The sequence below is a fragment of the Cydia fagiglandana genome, chromosome 9, assembly GCF_963556715.1.
Source record: "Cydia fagiglandana chromosome 9, ilCydFagi1.1, whole genome shotgun sequence".
In the NCBI taxonomy this organism is placed as follows: Eukaryota; Metazoa; Arthropoda; class Insecta; order Lepidoptera; family Tortricidae; genus Cydia; species Cydia fagiglandana.
Window position 1 is genome coordinate 11,688,963 of NC_085940.1, and position 16,850 is coordinate 11,705,812.

At 35.4% G+C, this 16,850-nt stretch overlaps 1 protein-coding gene across 1 annotated transcript in view; it reads left to right on the top strand.

Annotated features, from left to right (window-relative positions):
- The window catches only part of LOC134667380 (uncharacterized), a 63,813-nt gene extending 47,692 nt beyond the window's left edge, over positions 1 to 16,121 (top strand). Inside the window, exons 4-8 of the mRNA XM_063524777.1 lie at positions 1,400 to 1,543; positions 5,503 to 5,646; positions 10,537 to 10,641; positions 11,470 to 11,613; positions 12,655 to 16,121. Coding sequence (XP_063380847.1) covers positions 1,400 to 1,543; positions 5,503 to 5,646; positions 10,537 to 10,641; positions 11,470 to 11,613; positions 12,655 to 13,157 — 1,040 coding nt within the window. The 3' untranslated portion in view covers positions 13,158 to 16,121. The remainder of the gene's footprint in view (positions 1 to 1,399; positions 1,544 to 5,502; positions 5,647 to 10,536; positions 10,642 to 11,469; positions 11,614 to 12,654) is intronic.
- Positions 16,122 to 16,850: the final 729 nt, after the last annotated feature.

Consider the following 16,850-nt stretch of genomic DNA (forward strand, 5'->3'; position numbering starts at 1 on the left):
AATAATTAAAATATAATTCTGATGTCAGTGTACTTTCGAATTGGCCTTTAAGGTATAATTTAATTACAGGTGAAATAATGGTTCCCTTTAGACTCATGATTCTCATGAATATTAATTAATTAATTAGAATGACGACGCGGATTCAAAATGTCATTTTAATTTACTGTAAAATATACGTACCCTAAACTCAGGTAACTTTAGTTTAGAACATACAACTATGGTCCAAATTCAAGTTCTAGTAAAATTATGTATGAATATTTTTCAAATTATGTTGAGTAATATAACATAGAAAAACATCAGTCATATTTCGAAGCTCCAAAATAAATGTAACGAGTACAAATTAAAACGGCTCGTTAACAAACGTTAAAAACTGGATCATAGTTGTATTATAGGACTATAGTCACATGAGTTTACAGTACCTAATTAAATTAAAATTGCCGGGAGGGTCAGGAGGCGTATGATGGTAATAGGTTTTTTGCATAAGATTACGATCAATGATAAAATACATGGCAGTGGCAAATTTTTGTAATTCATTTCGGTAAAAATACATTTTTATGGTTCACTACAAAGATTTTACCATCAGGGAGTTAAGGGAGTTTTCATTTCAGTTATTTTTTACCCTGACACCTCAATCCGCGAAATGAAGCGAAATTCATACAAAATTTAGCAGTTTTGCTGCAGTTTTCGTGGTGCACAGCGTTAGCATGCAAATAAGGATAAATAATATATCACGTATGTAAAGATTATTAAACCAAGTTCAAAAAAGGAGGAAGTTAGTAAAGGAGGGAGTTAGTTCAATTCGACTGTTTTTTGCATGTGTCTTCAGAACTCTGTTAATTTTGAACCGATTTGGAAAATCATTTTGTTCTCAAACCAGCAGTTCTGATGATGGATTTCATGTAAAATTGAGGGAACTCCTCCAATCTCATTGGCATTCATAATTCGATTTTCATTTCATTCAAAGGAATGCCATATGATGAATCGGAACTGCTTATGATGTCCAGAATGGCTTCTTTAACGACGCAAATTTACGTTTGGCTGCTTGTCCTTTTCGTTATAATGATTGTTAAGCAAGTAAGGTTTTTTAAGCAAGTTAGGATTTACGTTCAGTTTTGATGGTGTGTACCATGAGGAATTAAGGGAACTCCTTAACATTTGATGGCTACCCGAAGCGCGAAACTATGTAGTGACATGAGTAATGACAGTTTGGCTAGTCAGGAACGAGTCATTATATAAACTTGAAACTTAAAAATGGAAACATAAATATACCTACCTTAAAAAGAACTGACTACAATGGACAGCATTCTTTCCTTCTTATCAAACCGCATCAGTAGCGACGCCTAATCTGAGTGTACACATATTTATATCACACAACAATTCATGCCATCATTACTTACAGATGAGTTCCGGAGCATCGTGGCCTGCGAGGACCAGACCCTGACCCTGGGCTGCAACCCATACTCGCGGATAGCCGTGTACGATGCAGAGTTTGGACGCACCCTCTTTTCCACGGAATGCTCGCAGAAAGGAATGCCTGACGAGAGTAAGATTTATCATAGACCTTATAAAACAAAGCTCCCCGCCGCGTCTGTCTGTTTGTGCATATGTATGTTCGGGATAAACTCAAAAACTACTGAACTGATTTTAATGGGGTTTACACCTATCAATAAAGTGATTCTTGAGGATAGTTTAAGTGTGTGCCAGGGTGGGTCAATAGTACAATTATAAAAATGAGGTTTTTAACACTACTTGGAACGGATATGAAGTTAAAAATCTGAATGTCTATGGAAGCTGCTAACATATTTTATATTTTCCTATGAAACAGTCTGGGCCAATTCTGGCACAATCGCTCCAGAAGTCCAAAAAAAATGTGAAAAGTCTTAATTTATTTAGTTTCAATAAAAACTATTAATAATATTAATAGACATACAAATTACATATTATTATTATGTTCAAGTTTTGCATAAATATACCTTTTCTTAGTAAAAGACGTAAGTGCAGTAACACTTCGTTTGGATACTACAAAAAAACCGTTTTAATAAGTCCGCCTTTTGCTACGGACAAGCGACTGCGGAACCTTATTAAATACCTATCTTGATGGTTGAAGAAAAAGATTTAATCAATTTTATGGATCACAATCGATGTTTTTCAGAAACATATTTGCTAGTATCAACATCCCTGTTGTAAATCTTGATCATGTCTAGACACGCTTCGTGTTCGGATCTGAACACTCCTTTAAATGTTCCTCTCAGTTATATCTCAGACCGTATTTTAGTAGCAAAGCTGCATTTCACTGCTCCGAGACATATTAATTCGTCCCATATATTACTTGTTTAAGTTCTGTTGAGAGAAAACTTTGTCTTTGCATATAGCATGTATCCAACAACTTGATTCACATTGTACTTTGCTTTACTTACTTCAGTTATTAGATTTCAACTTACTCGTACTGAATATACAGTGATGTTAGTATTTAATGTAAATCTACGTCATGGTTTTTTTTTTAAAGATGCTCTCTTTTTTGTTTCAGAACTTTTTAAAACTATCCTATTTAGTACATATGTTATTTTACTTAACCCTTTTCCAGGCCGAACCAATCTACAAGGAATTATCAACAAATCCAAATATACTCCAATTACTTCAGCTTTGATGATTCTTTTGAAGACAACTCACATTTTCCGAAAGTCAAATTTAATTGGACCTTAAATTAGAATGCTAAAATTGAAATTCTATTGGCGCGTATGTGGTCGATAAATGGTACTATTCCTGTAAAAGGGTTACGCATCTTCATACTACCTAATCCCTAACGCTTTAGATGGTGAGAATTAAGCCATATACAGTGTGGAAAGATAAGTTGGGCCCTGGAGGGAAACTACCTTAAATCCTTAAGCTTGCTCATTTTACTTAAAGGAGACATTCCTTTATTTTTAAAAAGAAGCAAAACTGCATTCAAAGATTTTCTAAAACTCGCTTGCCTCGCCCGTGACTCGAACCGACAAAAAATTCCAAAAAATAAACACTCGCAATTTTATTCTACTAGTCGATACAGTTAATGTTAATGATAACATTTCTCCAAGAAACATTACGTCTTACACTCGTCTGTCGTATATAATATCCAAAAAATCTAATATTTAGTACTCAAGATTTTTTAGTCAAGCCAAATTGAAGAAAAATAGAAAAATCTTTATATGCAGTTTTGTTTCTTTTTAAAAATAAAGGAATGTCTCCTTTAAGTAAAATGAGCCAGCTTAAGGATTTAAGATAGTTTCCCTCCAGGGCCCGACTTATCTTTCCACACTGTATAGTCTCCTAACTGGATGCACATTATCTTTAATATGATAATCATATTATGGATACCTACTTGGATAGCAATATACGTAAAAACCTAGACAATTATTCAGTTTATATTTTCTAAGACAAATTTTAATTATCCTTGTGACCTTATACATATTTTTTTAGTCGAATGGCATGTTTTACAAAATAGGCAATTTATTATCCTTGTTGTTAGATAAATATATACTTTATACGCCTTATACTTGGTGGTGAAACCCCGTATTTTGGTCCTACTCCAGGCGGCGTAGAACGGTCGTGTTTTTATCGCTTGTCACCATGCCTGTCACGTTCTAACAAGTATGTAAGTGCGAAAAGGACGCGCATAGTGATAGGCGATAAAAATGGAACCTTGGTGCGCCCGCAGGGTTCTTTTTAATTTAGCAGCGCTATTAGTTTCGCGTCAGGTGTGCGCGACGCGACTCGCCTCACCTGATTGATGGTTGGCTCACTTGTTCCGGTTCTCATTCAATGTACCTTTAATGTGTACTTCCATTTCGTTACATGCACATTTTTATATTACACAGCCATTTTTCTTGATTCATTACGTCAATTACGTATAGTATTATTTCAATGAGTCTCCGATACCCACGTATTTCGACAAGTATCTACAGTAAAACCTGGATAATTGGCACCTGGATAAATGGAAAACCTCAATAATTGCAACCAAAAGTCCGGTCCCGGTCCCTTGAGACCAAAAGGCCTCTATTATTGAAATTTTGGAACCTCTATAATTGCAATTTAGATTTTAGTGCTTTTCGTAATTTTGCCTCTATAATTGACCACATCGCAACTTAAGACCTCTATAATTGACACTGTGCTAAAAAAAATCCGTTATTTTTGCTCTTGTTTTTACCTCTATTATTGAAACGAGTCTTGCTTATTACCTCTGTAATTGAAATAATGTAGTTTTATACAGCAGAAACAATATTTTAATAGCAATGATCATTTTATTTATATCTCCATCCAGAATTTAATTTATTTATTGGGTATCTATCACAGCCGGTAGTAGGTGAAATAGTTTTGATCAATAAAAAACATGCTTTTTACATTCTAATAAAACTTTCTTCCACAATTCAAGGGAATTTTTTAAACCCAAATGATACGAAAATAAAGTGGTAATTAATGTAGTGTAAAAGTGCAAGTATAGACGGAAGCAATATATAGAATGTAAGCGTGTAAATCTACTTAAAATGGTTATTTGCACCTCCATAAAAGAAATTTGTCAGAACGCAACCTCTATTAATGAAAACCTCTATAATTGACACAACGATTTTTTGAACCTCGTTAATTGACACGACCTGCTTAAATGAAAAACCTGGTTAATTGACAAAAATTGGCCGGTCCCTTGAGATTGCAATTATCCAGGTTCCACTGTATTTGAATCACGGAGTGAATGTGACTTTACATAGACATAGAAAATTTTTATTTAACAACACATTGAAGCGCTGGTGGCCTAGCGGTGAGAGCGTGCGACTTGCAATCGGGAGGTCGCGGGTTCAAACCCCGGCTCGTACCAATGAGTTTTTCGGAACTTATGTACGAAATATCATTTGATATTTACCAGTCGCTTTTCGGTGAAGGAAAACATCGTGAGGAAACCGGACTAATCCCAATAAGGCCTAGTTTACCCTCTGGGTTGGAAGGTCAGATGGCAGTCGCTTTCGTAAAAACTAGTGCCTACGTCAAATCATGGGATTAGTTGTCAAGCGGACCCCAGGTTCTCATGAGCCGTGGCGAAATGCCGGGATAACGCGCGGAAGAAGAAGATTGAAAAATGTTTACAGGCAATGCTACAAAACACTACAAGCCTTAGAATTAAACTTAAATAGGCACAAATTAATATGTTTACGAGTATTACATTAAGTGGAGCACAAAATGACCATTAAACACTAAATAAGTATAAATAATCTGAATCAACCTGTTCTGCGACATGATTAAAATGTTAGGTTAATATTTTAATCATTTATCAAATAAATAGGTACTTAGTTACTTTTTTTAAAGGTCATTCGTAAGAGACAAAGTAAACAACTCGGATAAGCGGTTGCAATGGATCGCCATTGTACCTATATGTATTACCAATATGGAGATAGGTACTGACTTAGTATATTTATTGTGAACTTGTGTACCTACTTGGGTATATTTTAACATCTAAAAAAGTGTTTTCTGACACAGATTGCAAGGCGCTAATAGCAGGCAGCAAAGTGATGCAAAGTTGCCACGGGAAGAGGAGGTGCGAGGTGCTGGCTTCTAGAACAATCTTCGGGAATCCATGCAACCGCACCAGCAGGATGTACCTCAAAGTTGTATTTGCTTGTGGTAAGAACATTTTGTAATTTATTTGTTATTCATATTTAATTCCCGAAAATTGGTGAAATACATCATCATTGGCCACAGCATCTTTGTAGATGATAGTTGCGGCGACTAAAGAAGGTATTTTGAGGAGGTAGTCTACCGCCTAGACCAGTGGCCGATCGGCACTTCTTGCCGCAATGATCACAGACGTGTCTTGACTCCTGGGGTGGTCCAGCAGCTCTGCGATATCGTTTCTGCCTAAGTTGGTCCAACCAGAGCTCACCATGCCTTCCCGCAGGTTACGACGCCACTCCTGTCTCATCTCCGCGCGTTCCTCCGACAGTTAGCTGGAATACCGAAGCCTTTCATGACGCGTTTACAGGAGTCAGGAGGAGGAAATACATACATACCTATTTACTCAAAAGGATGGTTGTAGTCCATTTTATAATAGAAATTTTGTTGTTCAAATCCCTAAAATATGGGAAATCGCATGTGAACGTGGCACTTCATTCCATAGGGTTACTTAGTGCAAAAGTATATTTTTAACAACTAACTAATAGGTCGGTTATACTAATTCGGCATTATGATTATTTCAACCCTTGATGAATGGTTCGATAAACATAGCTATTATACAATTTTGATCGATTTTCTGATATACTATTGACTTTTGTTAGCTAATTTGCTCCATTTTAACATTCGATAATTACGTAGTACTTATTGTATATAAAACTCTTGAAACTCTTTTATTAATAGCAGGTACCTTCTAAAATTGAATTTGATATTTACCTATAAAAATCTCCAGACCAACAGTAATTACATTACAGTAAAAAAGATTAAGGTTTTTCAATATTATTCACGTCGCTTGCTTTTCATCCATGTTATTAAGAGTTTCTTTTGCTATAAAATCCAGTAAAAGCCTTTCTTGATACTTCAATATAGAACGATGCTTTAATCTGCGTAGGTATGAATAATTAAAGCACTCTGAATGCAGCAATGACTTTTGATACTCGTATTTTACTGCATATTTGTTTATGACTTATAAATCTCGGTAATAATATATAAAATAGTAGTAGTACAATTTTCACTTGTAAATACAACTGGTACAAGAGCTCTAAAGCGAATAACTTCCACTACCAGTTTGATATCAATATTATTTTAAAGTCAGTTATTACATCATTGTTCAACAAGCCGAAAAATGACGTGACTGCGACGATACCAGAAGTCACAACCTAGAATGGCGCTTACGTTTAAGATGATTGAAGAGAGTAGAAAAAGAAAGCCATCGCATTTCAACGTTTCATTACAAAAGTGCGTCAACAAATTCAAAAACGTCACGACTTTGGAGATTCCATAGTGGCTTAAAAGCCATTTGATTGTACCAAAACGTAAGGTGCATTCGTATAATACTTTTACAAAAGCAAACTAATGTACGCGATCACTAATTAATTTTGAATTCAATAGTTAAGTACTTCTAATGACACTTGGACTTGACATCATTCCGATTTTCGTCGCGCTTTTGATCGTTGGCAAGCAATTTTATACATTGTAGTTGTGTGCCAAAAACAGTTATTATAGTCACTTGTGACATTTAAAGCCACTTTATATACGAACGTAAGTAGGTATACTGTATGCAATATTATTTGCGTTATTTGACACATTGTGACTGACGTATATAGAGATGTAACTAACCCAAATCGATTGTCACAGCAAGCGATTACGATTGGATGGCACGTAGACTGAGGTATCGAATTGTGACGTATAATGAATTTTTATTTGTGATTTAAATAAAGCTAGAATTATATGGTTTTCCCGCAAGCTAAATGCATTTAATACACCGACCGAGTAGGTCGCACCCATTGTCAAAATTGAAACTAACTGGGGATCTATTTTAAAGTTTATTTATGTTATTTCTGTGTCAAATTTGGTGTCTGTTAAGTGACGATAAATATATCCATATTTACAGTTAATTATCCACCTTTTCCTTATTTTTATTAAAAGAAAAATGAAAAATTCATATCGATTTACTTAGACGACTACCGATTCATGACGGTGGTGTCCGGCCAACCCTAAAATTAACAAAAATAAGACGTAGAACGTAAACGTTTGCAGTGCAGTTGCTTTCCTTTGTGATTTCGATGTGCAAGACATTTTACGTAGTATTGCTGTTGTGAGTGACAGACGTCAAATACCGCAAATAATGTTGCATACACTATAGGTTGTTGAAGGTAATTTTAGTTACATTGAAGACAAGAAACTTATCGAAATTGTTTTGGAATAAACTTGGTGTAACAGACAACTACGAAGGTAATAATATACAGGGTGTGGCCTGTAACATGAGTAAATAATTAAAACATAAACTGTACTCCTCAAACGGTGACACTTTTTTTCAACAACTTTAAAAAAATATCAAGTGTTTAGACTCCCTATTTTTCATACAAAATAAATATTATCTTCAATGGACGCCATCGCCACGCCATATCATTGTGATTGACGTTGCTCGTCACGCCTTAAACATAACAATATTCGCAATACATTGCGTCTTAGAATAAACTTTAAAGTATCAAAAAAAAAAAATCAAAAATATATTTATTTCCTTAAAAACTTTCACAATATGACAATAAGGTAGAGACTTCCTATTAGGTAAAGAAATACCTGTATCAGGAAATCCTGCTCCTCTATAACAATTCGTCTAGTAATATAAGGTCTAATCTAAAGTAAACAAAGTGATAAAGGTATATAAAATTAACAATTTAAATTAATAAAAAAAAACGATTACTGAACTTACGCGCGTGTGTGTGTGTGTGTGTGTGTGTGTGTGTGTGTGTGTGTGTGTGCGTGCGTGCGTGCGTGCGTGCGTGCGTGCGTGCGTGCGAGTGAGTGAGTGAGTGAGTGAGTGTCTGTGTTAAGTGTATATTTATAGTAGAATTATTAATTTATGTTATGTAGGACGGTATAGGAGTGATTCTGTTTGCTCGTAATCGAGATTCTGCAGCCATTCAGTTACAGCCAATTTACATTTATAATATTGCATCGGGTAAATATTTATCTTATCATTCAGGTTGTTGTAGATAAATGCTGATTGTGTTGAGAACTGACGTTTAGCGAACATAGATTTAGTTATTGGGAGAGGGGCAACTTTATGTTTGTGTGTGTTTAATCAAACCACAAGTTATTTTTAAAAGTTGCTGAACAAATGTTGGTCAGTTTGAGGAGTACAGCCTACAGTTAAATTTTTTGCTCGTATAACAGGCCACACCCGGTATAGTGGATGAGAATTGAGGATTGTATTACACTTAAACTGTTAGAAAACTCTTCGTAAATACAGCAGTGCTAAGTCGCTATGTGTTCACGTGTCATACCGACAACCATCGGGATTGAAAGGAAAATTCAACGCGTATGTGTAAACACTGAATTTTTCTCTTGCACGGAAAAGTGACAGTTTAGAAATTGGTTCCAGATGTAACATTATTCTCATGTATAATGCGTCATAATTTCATAGAAGTTTGACATTTAAAATAACATTTGCACTGCGTGTGCTATCAAAATCGTTGCAGACTTATTTTGGCCTAACTACATATGTATACCTAACTACGTACGTACCTTCTCTTCATACTATTAAATGCGTGGTAAACTCGTCGTGTCTGAAGTACCTATTTACTCGAGTATTGGAATATCAAGAAAAGAGACACATAATTGTATCGAGACTGACCTATCTGTGTAGCCTTGTAGGTACAAGTAGGTATGTATTTTCTGGATTAGTATGAAAAGTGTTAAGACTGGTAAGGAAGCGTGGTTGTTTTCAAGTACCTAGTTCAACTTCTTTGAAACTAACTCAGTAAGTAACATATTCTGTTTGCATCTTTCGAGTTCGTGGTACACAATGGCTGGATGTTTACGAGCGCAAGTTTTGCTTTTCTTTTCCGTTTTTAAGATAGTTTAAGTTTATATATGTTTGCTGAGAAATATTTTTGAAGGTAATATTAAGTATGCTTCGTTGTGAGAAGCGGAATATTCTCTAAAATAAAGCCAAATTATTGGGTGGAAAAAGGTTATTAAAGAAATATTATTATTCAGGTTATTGGCTGGTTTTATTTAAAATAATCATATAATTTACTTCCTAGAATCGTGGCTAATACACATGTAACGTCAAATTAATTATTTTTGCATTAATAACTAAATAATACACAAAATAATTAATAAGTAACTAAGGGTCAGATACATTTAAATTTCATGGATTAATATATTTGTGTTTTATCCACCACGGACAGTGGTGTTTCGGATATTTGACACTAATTAAATGTAAGGGGTATACCGAGCGGATGCTTCCCTTGCTGAGACAGCATCCGCCAGGGTGTAAGGACTATTGAGAGTTAATGGAATCTAAAATGAACTAGGATGTTGAAGGTGTCTCACCCCCACAAGATGGGTCTCACAAAAAGTGACATCTAGGATCGCTCAAGGGCAATACGGAGTGAGGGATGGGGGTAGTAGAGACGTATCACTGGACTTTAAACATATAGCCACCTCACCACATAGGTTTTCAGACCTACCGTCGAGAACGCAGCTCTCGCGACTTCACTCTGAACTCTGGACGGCCGGCTAAGGCAAGCCAGACGAGGATCCTGCCTCATCTTTCGGGTGTCAGAACTCTATCAGTAGCATTCGGGTACATGGGGTCGCTACTCCCCAACAGCTCGCCATAAGCTGCCCTGCGTTGAATCATTGCACTAATAAAAACATGCGATGGGTTATATTTATCTGGTTAAATACCAGATCAAACCTAATATCAATAATTTTAACCTGTATATGTGTATAAAGAGGAACCCGGTACAAAATCTTCCATAGGATCCGCACCTTTTCCATTGACAGTTTTAAGGCCCATTGAAAATTTCTTCCTCCTATTTGTTGTTGCAGTGCCCCTGGGCGTTCTCACAGAGCAGTATGAGTCCGCTCGAGAGGCGGACGAGACCGTGAATGGGGTTATGAACTCAGCAGCTTCCGAGTTATACGACAATACAGGTATGCCTACTACTGCTACGTGACTGCTTTATATCACATTAGCTATATTATTTTATTGTATTTAAAATAATTGTGTGTGTGAATAATGTATTTTCTTCATTTATTTTCTCTCCTATTTTCTGTGCTATTTTTTCTTACTTCAGTTTTCTTTAGTTGTTTATTTTGCCTGCATTTCAGTTGAACCAAATTCAGAAATTCCGGTGTTATACGACCGATCCGAAGCCCTCACTGCGTCCAAGTCTTTCCGTCTCCATGCTGCTACCATTGTCTGTGTTTTTGTGTCAATGTTGATTACGTTTTCTGGCAGCGTATGGATGGCTTTGTCCACGTGATAAAGTAAATGTCACTTTTTAACGCCACGGGATAGAAAGCCGCTACCATTGTCTGTGTTTTTGTGTCAATGTTGATTACGTTTTCTGGCAGCGTATGAATGAATGGCTTTATCCACGTGATAAAATAAATGTCACTTTATACGCCACGGGATAGAAAGGAATACCGTTTTATCACGCTGTCACGTGGACAAGATCATATCCGTACTGGTCAACGTTTGTAACAACTTTGTGCTTAGTATCGGCACGAAGTAACTATTTATAATATTATTATTTAAAATATTATTTTATTTCCTTCTTTACTCGTTGTTTTTATTATCACTTTAGTTATTAATTATCCTAGCTTTCCTGCATCCGTTATCCTATACATAGTTGCATAAGCTTCTTCTGAATAACGCATGTTCAATATTTTTATTTTTTTTCAATTGTTCAATTAAAAAAAAATTGTTCAAAGTTATGTTCAATTTTTCATGTAACATTCCACATGCTAAATTTGTAGTGAACTCAGAAAAATGGAATGAGGTAAATGCGACTCCTATGGTGAACCCGGCTGTTCAGCCGCCGTGGGTCATCAGCACGCCGGCTACTACAACTATTGATCCAGTTGCTACAATACATGAAGTGGCTTCGATAGACAATACAGGTAATCGGGAAGTTAAGAAATAGTTATTTACGATAAAAGTGCGGTAAAGATGAAATAGAATTACCTATTCGCACGTGTATTGTATACAACGTTTTACAGTACATAATTATGGAACTTTAAACATTCGACATACGCACGGAAAGTGCTCTTTTCCACACTAGTTTGGGAAAGTAGCACCATATGTACCTACTGTAAAGCATATTTTATCGACTACTTACCGTAAGCGCAAAGGGCGCGAGAGATGAAATAGCGAAATTGATTTTAGAATGCCGTTAAACCAATTCATTTTTGTCCTCTAGTTTGTGTTTCGCGTCTAACCTTTATAATAATAAAAAAATAGAAAATGTCAGGGAGTCTCAGGGAGGAAAACGGGGACTACCTTTATATGGAGAAGCGATCGTCCACTATTGTCTTAATATTATAATATTATCGCATACTTTGTAAGTGTAAATAAAATCAAAAATTCAGTACAAAAATGTTAACAAAGAATTTCTGTCGCCGACATCCTGATGTTCATCATTTCCGTAAGTTAAATAAAGGATTTTCCTTTGACATTTTTTTCTATAAGAATTACTATTCAGAGAAATCGAACTAATTTTGCTTTACTTGGAATTCATTGAAACTAATAAATACAATAAATTTCTCTTGTGAAAAACTGTAGCAACTTGGTAATTGTTTTTTCTCTTTATGATGAAGGAAATTGGTGGAGGACTAATTCACAGAAAAACAGGCCGCTATAATATAATTTTAATCCAGTAACTTGTTAACATTGAAACAATCTAATCTCGATTCCATTAAAATTGAAGAAATTAGGTATCTTATTTAAATCAGGCGTAATTATAGGTAGGTAGGTATAAAATCGCTATTTTAAACGTTGCACTAACGTGGAGTCACGGGACAGGCTTAGCCTACTGTGTTGCACTAAAATCACTAAATCAATGTAAATGTAACCAACTGATTTAAAAATAAATTTTATTTATTTTACTTACTATTACTAAAAGCGAGGTAAATCAAACAATTAAAAACTGTATTTCTTTACAGGGTCACCGTCAACACGGAATATCACAATTTATGTTGGCGTAAGCGTTCTAATATTCATCATCTTTATTGTACTGCTCATCGCAGTACGCTGCTATATTATAAGAAAACATACGAGAAACTCCAAAAACGGCGATATGTTCATAGCCGAAGCACCCAACGTGTTCAACGATGCTGTCTCAGACATCGACAATGACATTGATGTCACGCACATGTCAGGCACTTTCTATGACCCCGTACATCCGGACATGATATTATATAGGGACGTGCCTGGCAGTAAAGGGACGTTACGCGCTATGAGACCCTTATCAACCATATACCCCTGTGCCGGCGCCAGCATGTACGGTAATTTAGATTACGTCCCTCCGCAGTACAGAGAAGTTGCGGCTGGGAGGCTCAGTAGAGAAGCAAGTAGGGAAAAGGAAGATGTAGAAATGGATCACGAGGTAGTAGTTAGTCCAAAAAGTTTGAATAGGTTTTCGAATTCTCAATATTATTACGGCTGACGACGTGATGATAGGACCGCCGATGATGAGACTAGGACTTACTGTTTTTAGGGACGTTGTAAATGTATTGTCACAGTCATAATTTATAATTATATAATAGGTTTTTTATGGTAATTGTTTTAATGTTGCACCAAATTGCATTGCATTAAATGAAATTGTAATTTCTAGCGATGATCTCATGTGTACCGAAAACAATTTTTACACGAATTTCTCTGTTTAGAAGAAATAAAGTATTTATGACTCATCTGTCTTAGTATATTTCGGATAAAATAATCGTGATAATACTATGAGATCTCAAACTAATGATGAGAGCACTTAAATTAAAATTTGTTTATATGTAAAATAATCGGTAGGTATCTTAAACATGTATTATAGAAAACAATTTTATTCTGGTCACACATTTTATTAAATACTTATTATAGTAGAACTTATTAGGTTTACGCTGGCCAAACACTGTTTTCTTTAATATTATTGTAATGTTTACCTACACCTCTATATATTTAGGTGCCCATTTCTGCACATGTGGTAACACTTACGCTCAGTTGTGTTTCCGCACAGGTACCTAAGCGTTAGGTATACTAAATTGTAAAACTATTAAACTTGCTCAACTGATGTGACCACGATATCTTTTGATAAAATTTACGTAAGATGTCAGTACCTGAATCTGAATAGGCCAATGAAATGAATCAATGAATTAATAAACGGTCGTGTATGTATAATTGTATATTACACAAGTAAACGAATACCAAAGCTATTAGAACACGTGTAAAGTTTAAGAAATACTGCCGGCCTAGCCAAGGTTACAGTCGCTATCGCTTCGACAACGAAAAGCATTATGTCTCTCTATCACTCTTCCATATTAGTGTGACAGTGACAGTTGCGTTTCTATCGCTACGGAGCGTAAGCGATTGGCATTTTGGCTACGCGGCCAGGGCTCAGAACCGGTATATTTTAATATGTAAGTACCTACTTGACAATATCGTTCCAAAATTATTTTATAATTTCGATCATTAAAAAAAAAATGATAAAAAAATGTAACGTAAACTAAAACATTTCTGATCGTTAAAATAGGGAACGAAATTTTAGTACTAATCTCTTTCAAATATTGAAACAAAAACGCTTGGTCACTTCAACGGCTTATGCATAAACGAAGTTAAAGCAACTGTGATGACACAACTTCGAATTTTAATTTATCACTGTTTGGCTGGCACCCTCATTTAATAGCTTATCGGGTTTCCCAAATAAAACAAAAGGGTGCATTGCATTGTTTTTGCATTTTCCGATGTCTCCATTCAATGTTTTCCATTGTAAAAACTTATACAATGGACCGTCCGAAATATTATGTTGGTTTTTGGGGGACTTTAAAAAGAACAAATCATCGACGACGGATAAAAATAAAGTATTATCTGTATCAGCCTCATAAAAACATAGATTAATGTAGGTACCTATTTTATTATATAAACATATTAGACTTAGGGCCAGTTGCACCAACCACATTTGACAGACTGATCAACGTCAGCCGGCGCGCCCCGGCGCCTTACTATGAAACTTTCCATACATAAAAATTTAGCGAACTCTTTAACGATACGAACAGTTTGGTGCAACCGACCCTTATAGTCAAATCAATTGTTACGGAAAAAATAAAAAACAGTTAAACAGTTATTCATATTATCCACAGCAAAGACTGTGTATTAGGTACGTATTAAATACGAAAAATATCTACTTATTATAAACGATATCTTACGTGATTAAATAAGCTAGATTTTTATTTATTTATCCCTGTAAATGAAACAAATCTATAGCTTTTATTTTACCAACTTCTCGCCGTAAATATATATATATATATATATGTCCATGTCATATTTCAGCTTTCTAACCTAAGGGTCAGTGAACTAACTAAGCCGCGGATGTACAGACGGACATGGCGAAACTATAAGGGTTCCTTAGTTATGTACGAAACCCTAAAAACCGGATCGGTGTAAGTAGTAAAAAAGTTTCGTATTTGTTTCCGGCAGATTTGTACTGTTATTATTAAGCTTTATCATGAATAATTGCATCTCCTTCTGTTTTTACATCTCTCACGTATTGCACTGTAGATGTACTTTAAAAACCGGATAAGTGCGAGTCGGAATTGCCCACCGAGGGTTCCGTGCAAATTTAACGATTTTTTTATTTTATTTGTATGTATTTTTTTTATTAGTGTAAGACGTTACTTGCCAAACTTCATAGTTCTAGATTAGAAATATTTCAACTCGATACCTCCGGACAGACAGATGGATGGACGGACGGACAACAAAGTGATCTTATAAGGTTTCCGTTTTTCCTTTTGAGGTACGGAACCCTAAAAATTGGGCGGACCCTAGATTTCTAGTCCCGGGACTTAACTTAGATAACCGCTGTGTAAGTAGCTTCTGCCTCGACTGGCTAAGCGCTTTAAAATTTACTTTGTACGATTAAGTATTGTAAACTTAAACTTTGACTGCAGCTGACACTGCCGCAACAAAAGGCAAAGTCAGTACTAGTAAACGTTTCCTAACGCCTGCTTACACCTACAGTACCTACTGTAACGCATCCCTTTATCCTATAGGTACCTACCTATTTATTATTTATTTTTAGTATACGTACATATCTCGCTTGCGCTTAAATGTTAGTGTGCTAAATGAGCTGAATTTGAATGCTGCTCCCTAATAGCAATAACGCTATCGAATTATCTATCCAATATGTTTATAATTTAATCAAAATCAAAGTTACTTTTAAAGGTGTTTATCGTGAAAACATGGAATAAAAATTACTCTCTAGTGGCTCTTTACTACACTTTTCATAAATATTCTAGCTATATATTCCGGTAAAGTTTCAAACAACGAGCGATGGCGATAAACGCTTTTTCGTAATTGAAAATACTTGTTACATATCTGTGTAAAGGTGTACAATTTTGTATTACTTTTTTATTAAAAAGGTATGAAATTTGTGTTTTATTTAATCCTCTTTGTGCTAAGCGCTGAGCTGTGGCTAAAGTGCGATCTACACTTGTCGGAGCGCATTCTTTGAGGTAAATATTAAAAGCATGACCCAAGAATTATTTGGATATGATAAACGAGTTTGTGTAAGGAATTTCTACCCTGAAATTTTGCGAAAGTATAAAATAGGTTTTTAGTTAGTTATAAATGTTCCACAGAAACTACGAAACTTAATAGTTCCTAACCTTGTAGTTAAGTAGTTTACATGAAGAATGTAGTAACAGAAATTTACATGAAGAATAGATTATTAATAAAAAAACTTCAGCATTTTTAAACTTCACTACAACGAAGCGGTTACTGTGATCAGAGTTTCTATGACTAGTTTTCTTCTCCATGTTATATAACAACTATGTGCGCATGCATAATATGTATAGGTAAGTAATATTATCTAGTACTTAAGATAGCACACTACTCACTTCATGCACATTTATTACGATAATAGAATATGGACAGTCGGTGCGGTGCGGGAAATAGGTGAAATTAAATAGAAAATGAATAAAATGTAAGTATACGCTTCCGTCCGTTTTAGAGCGCGCCGTCGGGTGTACACCGTGTATAAATGTTGGGGAGTCGTTACCCGCGATGACGAGATTTTTTTATCAGTAATGGTCGCGTGGCCAAGCATCATTATTCAGGGGGATTGAGGGTGGATCATTCAAAAAGCTAAAGAGGGTTG